This window comes from Crocodylus siamensis, chromosome 5 (genome assembly GCF_052110815.1).
Source record: "Crocodylus siamensis isolate JL-2025a chromosome 5, ASM5211081v1, whole genome shotgun sequence".
Lineage (NCBI taxonomy): Eukaryota > Metazoa > Chordata > Crocodylia > Crocodylidae > Crocodylus > Crocodylus siamensis.
This window is the reverse complement of record NC_143399.1, coordinates 54,812,956-54,829,304: the sequence shown is the minus strand read 5'-3', so window position 1 is coordinate 54,829,304 and position 16,349 is coordinate 54,812,956. Positions and strand designations below refer to the sequence as shown.

General features: G+C 44.6%; 1 protein-coding gene across 5 annotated transcripts in view; it reads right to left on the bottom strand.

Annotated features, from left to right (window-relative positions):
- The window catches only part of HMCN1 (hemicentin 1), a 356,272-nt gene that overhangs the window by 96,397 nt on the left and 243,526 nt on the right, over positions 1-16,349 (bottom strand). For all 5 annotated transcript variants that reach the window (XM_090048332.1, XM_090048334.1, XM_090048335.1 and 2 more), the window contains exons 48-54: positions 14,293-14,379; positions 13,676-13,867; positions 11,861-12,034; positions 10,290-10,403; positions 7,764-7,909; positions 4,164-4,314; positions 2,755-2,958 (exon numbers count right to left, since the gene is read on the bottom strand). In XM_090048332.1, the coding sequence (XP_089904458.1) occupies positions 2,755-2,958; positions 4,164-4,314; positions 7,764-7,909; positions 10,290-10,403; positions 11,861-12,034; positions 13,676-13,867; positions 14,293-14,379 (1,068 nt within the window). The remainder of the gene's footprint in view (positions 1-2,754; positions 2,959-4,163; positions 4,315-7,763; positions 7,910-10,289; positions 10,404-11,860; positions 12,035-13,675; positions 13,868-14,292; positions 14,380-16,349) is intronic.

The window sequence follows — 16,349 nt, the reverse complement described above, 5'->3', positions numbered from 1 at the left end:
CACCTTACCCTATCTCTTTAGGTAATCTGAGCTGGATACATTCCTGAGGGAGGGGGGGAAACCTGCTCCCTCTGCCTACGTGACTGGCATCACATACCTGGGTGAGGAGCTTGGACTCCCTGGTGGGCTAGAGACTGCCAGTCTGCCCAGCAACCAGTGATGCATTTCAAATTGGTTGACTGACAGCCAACAGGTGCTGGCCTCCATTGGACCAGGTAAATGAGGTCATACAGGCTATGTAAGTTAAGGACTACCCAGGAGGAAGAGGCAGCAGCCATGAGAAAGACTCAGAGAGAGAGAAGAGGTGGACCATCTGAAACTTGCTCTCTCTCTCTCAAAACTCATGATCAAGGAACTGCCTGCCTCCAGAGGGAATCGCCACCTGCCTCTGGATGATACTTGTGAGTAAGCTACCTGAGATCTAACTAGATATATACCTTGCAGTAACTCAGATGCGTTATCAAAGGCTACTCCAGCCACCCTGATTGCTCTATGGGATTTCTCTGATCCTACTCAACTCTGTACCCTAATCCAACCCTACTCCTTGTAACAAATAAAGTTCTCTTTTGTACCTAGAATGGGAGACTTATTGGGAGTGGGTCTAGATTATGCCTTGGGGTTCTCTTGGTTTGGCTGACTAAAGGAGACCACTACTTGTGCTTCGGACTGAGGGAAACACCCCAAGTTCTTGAAGTGAGTCAAGTACCCTCAAGGACTACTAGGCCTGTGTTTCCAAGGGGGCACAGTGCCAGAATCAAGCCCATCCCTGGGTGGTGGCAACTCTACCCCCAGGCTAGCAGGTGTGCTCCAGGAAGGGGTCAGCCAGGTGCTCCCCAGGAGGCAGCTGCCAGGGAGACCACCTGGAAGGTGGTTGGGCACAGTGAGGTGGGTGGCTCAGTGCAGGAGCACCCCCTACTGGCCCACCACAGAGCCACTGTGGCAGGCAGGGCTCTCCCCCTTCTCCACAAGGTGTGTGTGTGGGGGGTGGGGTCTGGCCATGCCCCCACTCTCATTGCTCACTGCCAGCTGGGGCCCAGGGTCTGGCCACATTGCCTCCCCCGCAAAAAGACTAGCAAAGGCTCCTTCCCCACACCCCATCCAGGCACACCTAGGCTGGGGTCCCTGCAGGGTGAGGGTTTAAATCATACGCAGGCCTGCTGCGGCCTGGCCATGCCCCCTCCCTCAACTCAGCTTCGCTTGGGCCACTGTGGAAAGGAAAGGACAGTTCTCTCTACCACCCCAATTTCTGGCATTAGCCACTACAGGCATGTGGCTGCATTTCTGGAATCAAAAGACTTGCAGATTGGTTCAATCTACACAGGTTAGACTAACGTACAAAGAATGAATCAAGTCTGGCTGGGATTTTTGAATGTCTGTACTTAGCCTAAGTCTATATAGCATCTACGTAGTTCTGCAATTGATTCCCCATGAACGGCGTGTGACCCCTGAGGCTGGGGGGGCATGGCTGCGCTGGTGGTGGTGGGAACCAGTTGGCACTGCTGGCAGTGGCAGTGGTGGGGTTGGGGGGGGCAGCGAGGGCCAACCACAGGTCAGCGACCACCCGCATGTGCTGGCAGCAGTGTTGGCAGCAGTCAGGGGCAATCATGGATGGGCAATCAGGGATGGCGAGCAGTGACAACCTGCAGACACCACTGACAGTGTCGTTGGCGCTTTTTTGCAGGGAGTGCACTGCCATGCGCAGGGGATGCATGTGCACCCACGTGCATCCCCTATGCATCATGCCTGGGATTCCCTAACTGCAGAAAGTTCTCTCTCTTAGTGACACATGGGGCAAAAGTTCCACATAAAAAGGTTGTGCGTGGGGCCATGATGGTTTGATAAGGCAGTTTGCACTGAAGCTCACAGAGAGTCTTGAAGGAGACAATATTGGGGAGGTCTGAGTTTGTCTATCAGACAAAATCCATCCTGGAGATCTTCCTGGGGTGATGCACTTCTGCACAGTTGTTTCTCAAGGCTATGGCTCTAATGTTACAGTACAGATCAATGCATATGATCAAAAGCATGTTTGCAGTGTTCCACTAGATTTCCATTTAGCATGTCCATAGCACTCTACAGGTGAGGAAGTGCTACTACTCTGAATGTGATTGTATTTCATTTTGACAAAACCAAAGAAATGTAATGAAAACAGGTTTAAGATGTTGATTAATATCACTATTGCATAATTACTGACTATCCATATTCACAATCAGTTACAGCAGTGCTGTCCAACTGGCAACCCATGCGGGGCATGCAGTCCCTGAGGAATTAACTTGTGGCCTTAAGCTCCCAAATCTAGGCGCTGCTCCCCATGTCACTCTCCTGCTGCTGCCACCTAGGTCTCCAGGCTCTCCCTCCCACCTCCAGCATCCAGTTTCTGCCTTTGCCATTGGGGCAGGGTGACCCACAGGACAAGGGAACCTGTGGCTTCTGGGGACTTGGGCACCCCATGTGGCATGGAGGTGTTGGTGCAGTGCAGTGAGGGAAGGGCACTGCATAGGGGTGCCTATGGCCCTCAGCTACTCAGAAGTTAGAAAGGCCTGAGTTATAGGCTTCTATTTTTTAAAGAAAGAGAATATAAAAACACACACAGGTCTAGACATTCAAAATGAAGATTTCTAATGAAGCAAAAACGATAATTAAGGATGTACAGACCAAATTAATCAATAATACGTTAAAGGTTTTGAAGATGAAAAATACTATTATGTACATGTTCTAAGCACCATAAATCATGAGGTGATTTGTGAAACTACTCACCTGGTAATATTAGTACTTTATCACTGGAGGTCAAATGGTAGCCATCTTTGTACCATGTGAGAACAGGAGGTGGAACAGCATTGGTTTCACAGTAAAGAGAAAGGGGATTGTTGAGTACAACTTCTTTGGTTTCTCCACCTCTGCCAATAGCCACAGTGTTACCAGGTTCCCACTCTCCATGTAGCTTTCGGAAACTAGGAGGGACTATGCTCAGAAAAAAAGAAAATTTATGTTAATGTTTTACAATAGAAATAGATATTTTAAAAATCCAGGAAAAAAAAAGATACTGCAGTTGTTAAATAGCATTTATAAGCTATGTGACTAATTAAGCATCCTAAATTAGTCCCCATTGCAACAGCCATGAAAGTCCCAACTCTCAAGAACAGATGAAGACCTCTCATTTCTGAATGCAGCTCTTGTACAAGCCATTTACCTGCCTGTGCATCAATTTCTTGATCTATAACTGGAGAAATTTTGCACTTATCTTCCTTAAATGGATATTTATAGAACATAAGACTGTAAGTAGTACCATATAGGGTCTGACCAATGGTCTATCTAGCCCAGCATCCTATCTTCAACAGTGGTATCAGTAGATGCTTTAAGGTGTATACATATGTTTGCTGCACCTAGTCTACAAGCACATAGCTTGCTTTAATCCATGTGATCGTAGACCAGGAGTGGCATGTACAGGTGTCTGCCAGTGACAGAATCTGCACAGAAAACCTGATGCAAGTGACTTGGGGGGGGAGGGGTTCACAGGAGGGGGTTGGTGAGTCTGCTGGTGGGGAAGGGAGTTTGAGGGGCTCAAAATATTCCATTCAGGGTTGGGAGGGGAGGAAGAGTGCAGCCCTGGGGCTGAGGCAAATTGATTGAACTGGGTCAGGGTAACCAGTTCCCAACCTAAATTAGTTCACCTACTTTAATCCTAACGTTTCTGTAAGAAGCAAGGGGTAGCAGGAGACAGGGGAAGGAGAGCAGAGGAAGAGGGGCATGGGGAAGTAGAATAGGGGATGGTGGAAAGGGGTAATTGGGTGGGAGGAAGCTGCTAGGCAGTTGCAGAAGTGGGGGTGGGTGGGCAATGCAGGGAGACAGGGAGCTGCCAGGAAGCTGTGGTTGAGCCTGGATTGGGTCCATACTGCCCCCACTAAGCCTCATGCCTGCCCCACTCTGGCTGGTGCATTAGAGAAGGTATTAACCCTTAACATATAATGGCTCGGGCCACATGCTAACTTGAACAACACCTAACATTTCTTAGAGTTAGCATGTGCTAATTTCACCATGTAACTACATGTCTTTATTAGTCCAGAGGATGGAAGAATAAACAATTCCTATGTTCCAAAACAAATATTACTAGAAAATTGACAAAAGAGGAAAAAAATCTATTATTTCAGCTTTGCTTCCCTCCTTACCTTGTATGTTAACATCAAATTCCATTTCATCCTCTCCAGCAATGTTAGATGCCACACAGGTGTAGCGCCCAGTATCTGATACTTGAGCCTCCTTTATCTGCAAACTATGGCCACCAGCTTGGATAGTAATATGAGCATCCGGTGTAAGAGGCTGTGATTTAATTTTAAAAATCCATAAGTATTACTTACATACTTGAACTCCCAAATATCAGGAAAGTAATTGGATGTTATGGCCCTTTTATTTTAATATTCCTGTGGAATTACAACCACTCTCAAATACTTGGTTATGTGGCAAATGGAGAACAGGGGTGGGGGTGCATTTTTTAAATCACTTCTTTGCTATGATTTGCCAAGAGTAACACAGAATAATATTTCTATTATGGCTATTTTTAGACATAACCAACCCTGATCTCCTGAGGTGCTAAGGACTTCCTAGAATCACTTGGCAGCCTTGATTCCCATATCCCAGAATTTGTGGTTGGAGACCAGCCCATAGAGTTCCTATGGCCTAGCAGGCAGGCAAAAGTCATATTACACACAATGCATGATGCCAGTGTGAAAAAACACAAGAGATAACATGTAGCACAGTAAGTTAATGGGAAAGGAGCAGTTTAGGAAAATAAGCTGGGTTTTTTAACAAAGATAAAAATATCTACTATCTTTTCCAAATAGACAACTTAGCGATGATACTTTGTATTTATAGACATAGTCTTCTGACTGGTCAAGGGGAAGGGCCCAGGCGGGAGTGAACGTATCCTGCAGAGTAATGCATGTCTGTGCAGAAGGTGTCGCCAAGAAGGCTTTGGCTTATTTCACCATTGGATGTTGTTCCAAGAAGGACTGCTAGGAAGAGACAGGATCCACCTGATGAAGAGGTGAGGCTAAGGGACCTGAACCTGTTCAGCCTCCACAAGAGAAGGCTGAGGGGGGATCTAGTGGCCATTTACAAACTAGTCAGAGGGGACCAGCAGGCATTGGGGGAGTCCCTGTTCCCCCGAACACTATCAGGAGTGACTAGAAATAGCGGTCACAAGCTGGCAGAGGGTAGATTCAGATTAGACATCAGGAGGCACTACTTCACTGTCAGGGCTTTGGTCTCCATCTCCTAGTGAACCTAGTTTAAAGCCCTCCTCACTAATTTAGTGACCTGAACCTGTTCAGCCTCAGCAAGAGGAGGCTGAGGGGGGACCTGGTGGCTGCCTACAAACTTATCAGGGGAGATCAACAGCAAATAGGTAGAGCCCTTTTCTCCCCAGCACCACCTGGGGTGATGAGGAACAATGGTAATAAGCTGATGGAGAACAGGTTTAGGTTAGAGATCAGAAGGCAATTTTTTACAGTTAGGGTGGCTGAAATCTGGAACCAACTTCCCAGGGAAGTGGTTCTCACTCCTACCTTGGGCAAATTCAAGAGGATGATCACCTGTCTGGGGTCTTGTGAATGCAGCATTCATTCCTGCCTGTGGCAGGGGGTCAAGCTAGATGATCTGTTCAGGTCCCTCCTGACCCTAGCTACTATGAAACTATGAAACTCAATGCCCTTTTCAGCAAAGTCTTAACAGGGAAAGTCAGCCCCAAATCTACTGCACTTGGAAGCATAGTTTGGGGAAGAAGGTGAGCAGCCAACAGTGGTAAAAGAACAAATTAGAGAATAGTTAAAAAAGCTGGATGTGTATAAATCCACAAGCCGGATGGGATGCATCTGAGGGTGCTGAGGGAGTTGGTTGATGTGCCTGCAGAGCCACTGGCTATCATCTTTGAAAACTCATGGTGATCAGGAGAGGTCCCAGACAATTGGAAAAGGACAAATATAATTCCCATCTTTAAGAAAGGGAAGAAGAAGGATCTAGGGAACTACAGACTAGCCGGCCTCAACTCATTCCCTGGAAAAATCATGGAGCAAATTCTCAAGGAATCTATTTCTAAGCACTTGGAGGAAAAGAAAGTGATTAGGAACAGTCAGTATGGATTCATCAAGGGCAAATAATGCCTGACCAACCTGACTGCATTCTGGGGATGCAGGGAGACTAGTGAATGTGATATACCTTGACTTTAGTAAGGCTTTTGATATGGTCTTCGACACCATTCTCAGAAGCAAGCTAAGGAAGTACAGGTTGGTTGAATGGAATGTAAAGTGGATAGAAAGCTGGCTGGATCATCAGGTTCAGAGGGTAGTTCATGGCTTGCTGTCTAGTTGGCAGCCAGTATCAAGTCGAGTTCTCCTGAGGTTGGTCTTGGGGCCAGTTTTGTTCAATATTTTCCTCAATGACCTAGAAGATGGGATACTGTGCACCCTCAGCAAGTGTGCAGATGACACCACGCTGTGGGAAGTAGTAGGTATGCTGGAGGGTAAGGCTAGGATTTAGAGAGAACTCAAAAAATTGGAGATTGGACCAAAACAAATATCATGAGATTCAAGGACAAATGCAGAGTCCTGCACTTAGCGCAGAATAATCCCATGCATCACTAGACACTGGGGACCAACTGGCTAAGCAGCAGCTCTGCAGAAAAGGATCTGGTGGCTACAGTAGATTGTAAACTGAATATGAGCCAACAGTGTGCCCTTGTCCTGAAGAAGGCTAACACCCTACGGGGCTGCATTCATAGGAGCATTGTCAGCAGATCGAGGGGAGTGAGTCTTCCCCTCTATTCGGCACTGGTTAAGCCACATCTGGAGTACTGTGTCCAGTTTTGGTGCCCCTACTACAGAAAGGATGTGGACAAATTGGAAAGAGTCCTGTGGAGGGCAACAAAAATGGTGAGGAGACTGGGACATATGACTTATGAGAAGAGGCTGATGGAACCTTTGGTGAGGCCGCAGCTGGAGTACTGCATCCAGTTCTGGGTTCCACACTTTTAAAAGGATGTGGAGAAGCTTGAGAGAGTCCAGAGGAGAGCCACATGCATGATCAGAGGTCAAGAAAGCAGGCCTTATGAAGGGAAGCTGAGATGCATGGGACTCTTCAGGTTGGAAAAGCGCAGGCTCAGGGGGAACTTGGTGACAACCTATAAGCATATCAAGGGTGTACATCAGGATGGGAAAATGTCTGTTCACCAGGGCTCCCCTAGGGAAAGCAAGGTCCAATGGTCACAAACTGGTGAAAGACCATTTTACATAAGGAAAAACTTGTTTACTGTCCGAGTCTCCAGAATCTGGAATAGACTTCCCCCAAAAGTAGTGCAAGCACCTGCTCGGGACACGTTGAAGATACATTTGGATAATTATCTTGCTGGGGTCATCTGTCCCCAGCTGACTTCCTGCTCTTTGGGCAGGGGGTTGGACCACATGATCTTGCAATGTCCCTTCTAGGTCTAATGTCTATGAAATCTATCTCAGCTGCATTCCCAAACATTCAATGGGAGCAGTAGGGATGTTGATGTAGAGAGATCTGGCCTAGTTCTAAGACTGGTAAAATTGTGAGGTGATACCACTGCCCATTAAATGAAGGGAGGATAGCTAGAAACAAACTCTGGATCCCTGGTGCAAATCTCAGGAGTTTTAAGTCTATGCATTATGCACATGTTTATTAATAATGGTAATAAGTATTCAACAGCTTCTGCAAGACAGTCATTCATAAAAATAATTAAGTATGTGACTGGCCTGTCCATCCTTGTACCAGCTGATGGAAGCAGCAGGAATCCCATGAGCTTCACACTCCAAAGTAAGGCTGTTATTTATTTTGATCTTCACTTCTTTAGGGGAAAGACCCATCCCTGAGATATCCCCTTTATTAATGGTGGGTGGAACTGCACAAAAATAAAGGAAGTGGAAGACACTTTCCTAAACTGAATTGATATTGTATGTAGCATTTAAAAATAAACTAGACATGGGAAAACTCAATATGATTACCTCCAGCAAAACATATACATTCCTGTGTAATATCTGTTCTCAGAGCAAGTTATTAAACAGCAGCACTTAATTTCTTTTGAGCACCTTTACTTGACTAAGACCTTCCTTATGCCATTCTACCATGTACTGGACTTTATAAGCATGCTCTTTAATGTTGTGTGCTTACTTAATAAAAGACAATACAAATTACAGCCAACATTTTCAAAAACGTGTCTAAAATTAGGCTTTTAAATCCATAACTCAGGGATACACAAAATACAGCCCACAGGCCAGATCCAGCCCACCGAGTGATTTTGTCCAGCTCATGGTGGGTCCCTCCCAGTCCAGGTGCAGAAGGCAGCCCAGGCCAGGGAGTGTGTGATTGGTTCCACCACCTGTGCAGCAGGGCTGAGGTGACACAATGGCCCAACACCATTTCCCAGCAGCCTAGGTGGTGGCAGTTCCTTATGGCTTTCATTGCCAGACTCAGTCCTGCTGATTGTACACCTCAGCCCATCTGCACTGCACCCACCACCAGGGCCAGGACCCATATGGCAGACTGCTCAGCTGAGTGCTGGAATGGGGCCATGGGTGGGTGAGGAATGGCGTCCAGGAGCTAGATGGGCAGGCAGGGCTGTGGAGACCCCAGGTCCTTGGGAAAGTGAGAGTGTGATGCCAACAGAGCCACAATCTGCTGCCCATACACCCCTGCGATGGGCATGAGTTCTACGAGCAAGGGTGGGAGTGGATCATGGCTCTGCCCTGGCCCTGAACTGTCACTGCTAGGGCCAGGGCAGTGCCTCAGTTCTGCCAGCAGGGGCATGTGGAGAACAGATTGTGGCTCTGCCCTGGCCCGATCCTGCGCTGTCACTGCCCCATGGAGACTAGCCAAGAGCAGCACAGGCAGGGTGCACAGCCAGGTGGATGGGAGGGGCACATGACCAGGTGGGGAGCTGCATCTGGGGCTGGGATCTTGGGGCAGTGACAGTGTGGGACCAGGTCCAGGGCAGAACCTTAATCTGTTCCCTAAACGCCCCTGTCCACAAAACCAGTGCCCATCACAGGGGCATGTGGACAATGGATCATGTCTCTGTCCCAGCCTTGGCCTTTTGTTGTCATGGCCCCACGACCCTGGCTTTGCCTACCCATCGTGCTCCTGAACACCACTCCTCACCCACCCATGGACCCATCCCAAATAGGGAGTTTTGGTGGGCTGTTTTGCACGGGGCAATGGGGGAGGAGGGGTGCCAACTCAGCATACTACAGCAAAACTCCCTATCGTGAGCCCAAATAAGTTCCTACCCCTGCCCTAAATAGTACTGACAGTCAAAACTCAGAATTTCTACTTTATGGGAAATCCTGACATTTCAAATCTGTTTTCATTCCAATTCAAAACAAAACACAAAAATTTGGAAATTTCCCACACAGCAAATATTTTTTAAGAGAATAGTTGCAGGTCATTTGAAATTATGCACTTATAGCTGAACGGTAAGTTTCCTGGGTCTATTCTTTCACAGGGTCATGATCCAGATTGGGGAATCTAGGCCGTACTACAATTCAGATAAAATTGCACTTACAACACAGCTGGAATAGCCCAAACTCCATTTCAGATTAAAGCATTAACAAATAAATCAGAGATGGGAAACCATAATTGACTGAGGCCTCTAGCCTGAGAGGCTGCATGTTAAAATAGGGTGGGAAACTTAAATTATTAGCCCCCAAAGCCTGACATACAAGTACTGGTATGTTTACCAGGAATTCTGAACCACAGTAATGAGGAACAATTAAAGAATCGTAAGTGCTGACAGGGAACCTTGACTGCGGAGGTTGTGTATGCTAGTTTCTACATATGGTATTTTACTGCATAATATAAAAACAGTATCTGGTTTTACCTCCTTCATGTAAAAACTTTCCATTAGATAATAGGCTCTATTTTTTAAAACCCCAGTACCCAAGAGATTTCACAGTTCTCCAGCTGTGCAGTGTCCATATGACTTGACAGTCCTAAGTGAAACATTTCAATTGAAACTTTAGTGTTTCGTCTCTTCTATGCCTTCCCCGATGTTATGCAAATCCTGTGCATCCAAATGAATGCTGATAAATGATGTCATACAAATGATCTTGATGCCTTTAGGAAGTGGATATTTGTTGATGAAATAAAGTAAATATTAGCTGGACAGAGTAAGTATTTGCTGCTTCAGAAATGACCTAGTGAGCAGCACAATGGCTAAAAATGCAAAGAAAGAATGGAAGAAAAAGAGAAAAAGAAAGTTTATTACATTATTTTAATGAACTTACTGAAGACTTTTACTTCATAGTGTTTCAGTGTTTCCCCAGCTTCATTTGTAGCTATGCATGTATATTTACCAGCATTATCCTCCTGTGCATTTAGAATTTGCAGGGTTCGACCGCCTGTAAAAAGATATTCTTATAAAATACATTAGAACCATATTCTTGCTAGCTAGTCAAGTTATTATTGCTCTCTGCAATCATGCTTTCTATCCTAAATTCTGCCTTCAGATGTGCATGTGCAACCCACACTAACCTCAATGAAAACAAACATACATATTTTAAACTTGGATGTGACTGTGAGTACTAACACAATATAAACTCTTAGCACATAAGGATCACTGGACCCTTGATTAGATATGAGTTATGGTTCCATTGAGAAATATTAAAATATTTCTGGATAGAAAGACCTGGCTCCTCACAGGTATTTTAGACTCTTGACCTCCATGGAGGTCAAAACAACAGGAGTTAGGCTCCTTAAAATACTTCCTGGTCACAGTAATCTAGGGTTCTTTGCTTTGTTCAGAGAAGGAAAAGGTAAAGCACAACTGTTTAAAGTAAAAATTAATTAATTTTACATGCAAAGCTAGATTCAAAGCATTGCATTACTTAAATTTAGCTGCAGCACAGCACTTCAGATGAAGGAGGCTATCTTAATTATTTGTGAAACACGGATAAAAGTTAAAGCTTTCCGTGAAATATGTGTGAGCATGACCAAATTATTAGGCTTTAAGCCTTCATACATGAATGTAACTCAAACAGCTTGTACACTTTGCTGTAATTCAGTTTCTCACCCACAAATACATTTTTACTTGGAATTTCTGCTGACTTCTTAGAGATGAGTCACAATTTTAATTGATGGCAATTTCTTAGACGGCAGCATTCTTAGAGGTTGTTCCCCTGGGAAGTCTTTAATGTCCAGATACCAAATAGCTTCTTTTCACTAATGGCCTTTCATTTTTAAAATACTCCCATCATTTCTGCTGAAAGCTGTAGAACTAACAGCATTCTATAGGCCATCTTTTTACCAGACTTCCTTAATTCTGCTCATGAAGTTTGTAGGCACATCTATTTTTGGGTCCTAAATAATAGCAATGGTATATGACTAGATTCACATGTATAAATAAACCACCTGCAAATTTTGCAAACTTAAGTAAGCCAGTAAACTGGAAATTTAACCGTAAACAGCCATAGTAATCCATGCCCTTTTAAAAGGAATATAATATAATAGTGCAATGCATAAACTACAAGTTTATAAAGAGGTAGTAGCAGTAAAGATAACTTTGAAGTTACCATGTAATTAAATGCACTGTTATCAGGTAGTAATTCAGTTTAGAAGGTAAGACAAGAACATTTTACAGTGACATAGCTTTATAGAGAAAAAGGGTAAATATTACCTAAGTATATAGAATCAGTTAATGAACTAGTTGTTTGAGAGCTAACAAACAGCTTTGAATCTGGGGTTGAAATTTCTCCAGAAGTACAAAATAATGCTATTATTACAAATAATAACTTTGATTTATGCATGTGAAATTTGATATGTAATAAAACATTTACTTTTTTAGATAAAAAATAAGTACCAGGCAAAATCCGGATGCTTCGGTTTGATTCTAAAGGAGCTCCATCTTTTAGCCAGGTGATGGTAGCTGGAGGGTATGAATAAGCTTCACAAACCAGGGATGTGGGGTTATTCAAGATAACAGTGACATCTTCTGCATTGCCATTACTGTCTGCTCCAGCAATGGTTGGAGACACTGTGAAGCAACAAGGTGATTAGCAGCAGGGAACTGACCATCATGAAAAGCAATACAAGTCTACAATACATTTTCTTTTAATGGACATTTAAGAGAAATGCTGGTATTACTGCAAATTTAGGACAATGTCTAGTCTAGAAACATAGTTCTAGGTTTGAATGAGCAGGTACATATTACTGCTAGGTATACATGAACAATTCATAGTGAAACTCAAACAAAACTCATAGGCTAGGGACAGATATTCAAAAAGCCTGAGCCTTAATTGATTCCATCTTTGCAGGTTAGTCTAATCGGCTAGGCTGAACTGGTTTGTAGCCACACAGACATCCCCTCTGAACTGAAGAAATACAGGTACATGCCTGCAGTGGCTCAGGCTAGAAGCCAGGGGGGCATTAGAGCAGTGTTCCCTTCCCTTCCACAATGTTGAGCTGAGGGGGGGCATGGCCAGGCTCTGGTAGGAGAGGGAGCCAGCAGGAAGTTACACAGCAGCAAATTACACAGGGAATTGATGGCATTTAGCACCCCATCAAGAAAACAAAAGCACCTCTCATTAGTTCAAGCTCTTAAACATCTTTTTCTAAGGAACAGAGGGACATTACCAGCTGACCTCTTGATTAGCTCCAAAAAACCCTAAGCAAACACTGTCCTGTCTGCCTTTGTCCCATCTGCCTCACACAGACACCTCTTAGCATTAGCTAGCATACCACATGCTGGCTACCATCCATGTTGTGGGAGTGGGGAGGGCAGAATCGCTGCTTGAGCAGGGAGGGGGTGGGAGGGGTGGAGCAAGGAGAAGCCAGGCAGACACTGCTGTGTCTGCAGTCTCCACTGGAGTTCCAGCCAGGTAGCAGAGGGAAGGTGCCAGTCCTGGTCTGGATCAGAGAGCCCTGCCCAAGGCTGCAAAGCATCTGGAATGCTGGGGGACTCTGATTTAAGTTAAACCAGGAAGGGGCCTGGGATACACATTGGATAAACTGGTTTGAGCCAAATCAGTTAAGTCTGATACTACGTTCAGCCAGGTTTATCTCAAACCAGTTTCAGCCATTTCAAACTGGTTTCTGTGCACTGAACATCTGTTCTGTTACAGGTTTAAACCAGTTTCTGTTCACTTAAACCAGTTAATGTGAAATGTCTGTCATTAGCCATTGAGCCTAGAACAAGCTCAAATTCCAACTGGTTTTATGCTTTGCCCTGAAAGCAAAACTCAGCCAATATTCCAGGATCCTTTCTTTTAAAATAGCCACTGTAAAATGAGTCTTAGCAAAAGGCTGGTCATGTGCTCCCAACATGTGGCAAAGACTGCTTTGACTAAAGTTCAGCAGACCTACCATAAAATTGTGCAAAAAGTTACTGATAACTGAGAAGGCTAGAAAATGAGGAGATGAAAATGAAAGTAATAACCATCAGAATAAAAAATTAAGACTAGAAGTTCTGAGAAGTTTGTTTTCCTGACATACAACTTTAATTGTGTCCTGAACATATTTATTTTCTTAACCACAACAAGACAACAATGTACTGTCTTTTCCAGGTAGACACATTACCATTTTCTAATGCATAATTACTAAAAGATAGATTTGTCATGTTATTATTTATTAATTATACATATATACAGGATTAACTTTTGTCAGACAACTATCTTACCAAGTACATTAAGACTGTAACTTTTGCTCTTGTCACCAGCTGTATTAGAAGCAATACAGGTGTATCTCCCTGTGTCAGCCACCTGAGCATTCGTAATTTGAAGAAAACGCCCACTAGACAGAATTTGGTGTTCGTCATCTTCAATGAGAGGTTGCCCATCTTTTACCCAAGTAATCTGTGGTACCGGATTCCCTTAATAAAAGTATTTGTAACATATTAATTACTGTTACTACTAAAACATGCCACATTTCTAAACAAGCAAAAGAAACCCAAACATTTTCATGTATCTTTTTTAAATTTACCTTTCAGGAAGGTTTTCTAAAATACACATTCTATAGTCTTAGAGAATTTTATAACATGATATATTTTTTCTGTTAAATTCTACAGAATATTGTTGGTGGGAGGAGAAAGTTTCTTTCTTTTACATTATATATGACTTTTCTGTAAGGGTTCTTAATGCACAATATGGACATGAAAGTTGAATTATGAAAAAAAATAAGAATATTTAATTGACAATGGCATATAGAAATTGTGTACAATCAAGAAAGGCAGGCAATAAACACTAAACTGGTGTTTTGTTTGAACAGCAAAGATATGGTGACCTTATACAGCCTTACCTATCACTTCACATGCTAATGTAACACTGTGTTTCTCTTTCACTTTCACATCTTCCATTTTATTCTCTCCCACAATCCCTGGAGGCACTGTTGGGGTTAAGGGGGAAGACAACACATTGCACAATATTAGTTGCACCAAAGTTATATACAATGAAGAAAATGTTCCTATATCTGAACATATTACTTCTTTCAGACACATAACAACAAACAACTTGATCAGACCTTCCAATTACAGGTTCACACTGGAGATAATGCAGAGATACACCGCTCCAATTAGATTTACAAGAGGCACTATGTGCCACTGGCCGATGTGAAGGTGTCAACAGGGTTAGAACCCAATATTATTCTCTGCTTCACTCTTTTGAATTGACTATAACTCTTAGGGAATGCTGATGAGGAGGAATACTTTCACTCTCAGCACAAGGATGGTACCCTTACCTGGCAAACTGAAGTAAAGCTACCATTGACCTCTGATCTCCCTAGTGCATCCCCTCAGAGATCATCCCACAAACTGACCCACAGCTGATTCTATTTCTACTTTTCTAAAGAAGTCTGGGTATACAGAACACACAAAGAGAGAAACTAGATGGATGGGCTAAAAAAAATCCCCCTCTTGGTCACACCAAAGCAATTCCGCTAACTTTGCTACGTTAGCCCACAATTTAGACCAAACCCAGAATCAGAGCTGTAATCTTCAAGGTATTCCCCTTCTTCTACACATCTCTATTATTGTTACCCCCAGATAAGCATATTAGTCTTCAGTTTTAGGGTCCAATTTTAGGAAGCACAGTCTACATCTTCAGCATGTACCCGGTGCGTGCGTTAGTGCGGGAGTTTCTGCAAGGGGGTGCACAGGAGGGCCCAAGGCCCTGCCTGTGAGCCCCCCAGGGTAGACGGTCCCAGCCACAGTCAGCCCACCAGCAGCATGACATGGATGGGCATGCATTACATCCCGAGGGTCCCCTAGGGGTCTGGGCCCCCCTCCTCCGGCACCTTGGAGACCGCCACCCAGACGGAGCCCATTGTTCCAAGCTCCACAGAGATGGAACCCCTGGCTCTCAGTTGCGGGGGCCCAGGAGCATGGCCACCTCCTCCTGCAGGATCTGCTCCCTACTGGGGTCTCTGGCGCACCAGCTGGAGGAACTCCAAGTTGCAGTCCAGAGACTGCGCACCATTAGGGACTGTGACCAGGAGAGTGGTGGTCAACAGGAGCCAATCATCTTGCTGCGCTGTGACCAGTGGGGTCCCTCAAGGCTCTGTCCTAGGGCCTATACTATTTAACATCTTCATCAATGATGTGGACATTGGTGTCAGAAGCGGACTGGCCAAGTTTGCCAACGACACCAAACTCTGGGGTAAAGCATCCACACCTGAGGACAGGAGAATGATCCAGGCAGATCTTGACAGCCTCATGAAATGGGCGGATGAGAACCTGATGGTATTCAACACTGAAAAATGCAAGGTTCTCCACCTTGGGAGGAAAAACCTGCAGCGTGTTTATAGGTTCAGCAGTGCTACGCTGGTTAGCACTACAGATGAAAGGGACTTGGGGGTCATGGTTGACCACAAGATGAACATGAGCCTTCAGTGTGATGCTGCAGCTAGTAAAGTGAGCAAAATGCTGGCTTGCATCCAGAGATGCTTCTCAAGCAAATCCCAGGACGTCATTCTCCCGTTGTACTCGGCTTTGATGAGGCCGCAGCTGGAGTACTGCATCCAGTTTTGGGCTCCACAATTCAAAAAGGATGTAGATAAGGTTGAGAGGGTGCAGATGAGAGCCATGTGCATGATCAGAGGTCAGGAAAATAGACCTTATGACGACAGGCTGAGAGCCATGGGGCTCTTTAGCCTGGAAAAGCGCAGGCTCAGGGGTGATCTGGTGGCCACCTATAAGTTTATCAGGGGTGTTCACCAGCATCAGGGGGAACATCTGTTCACCAGAGCACCCCAAGGGATGACAAGATCGAACAGTCCAAGCACCTACTTTGAACGCCTTCAAGACACATTTGGATGCTTATCTTTCTGGGATTCTATGATCCCTGGTGACTTCCTGCCTC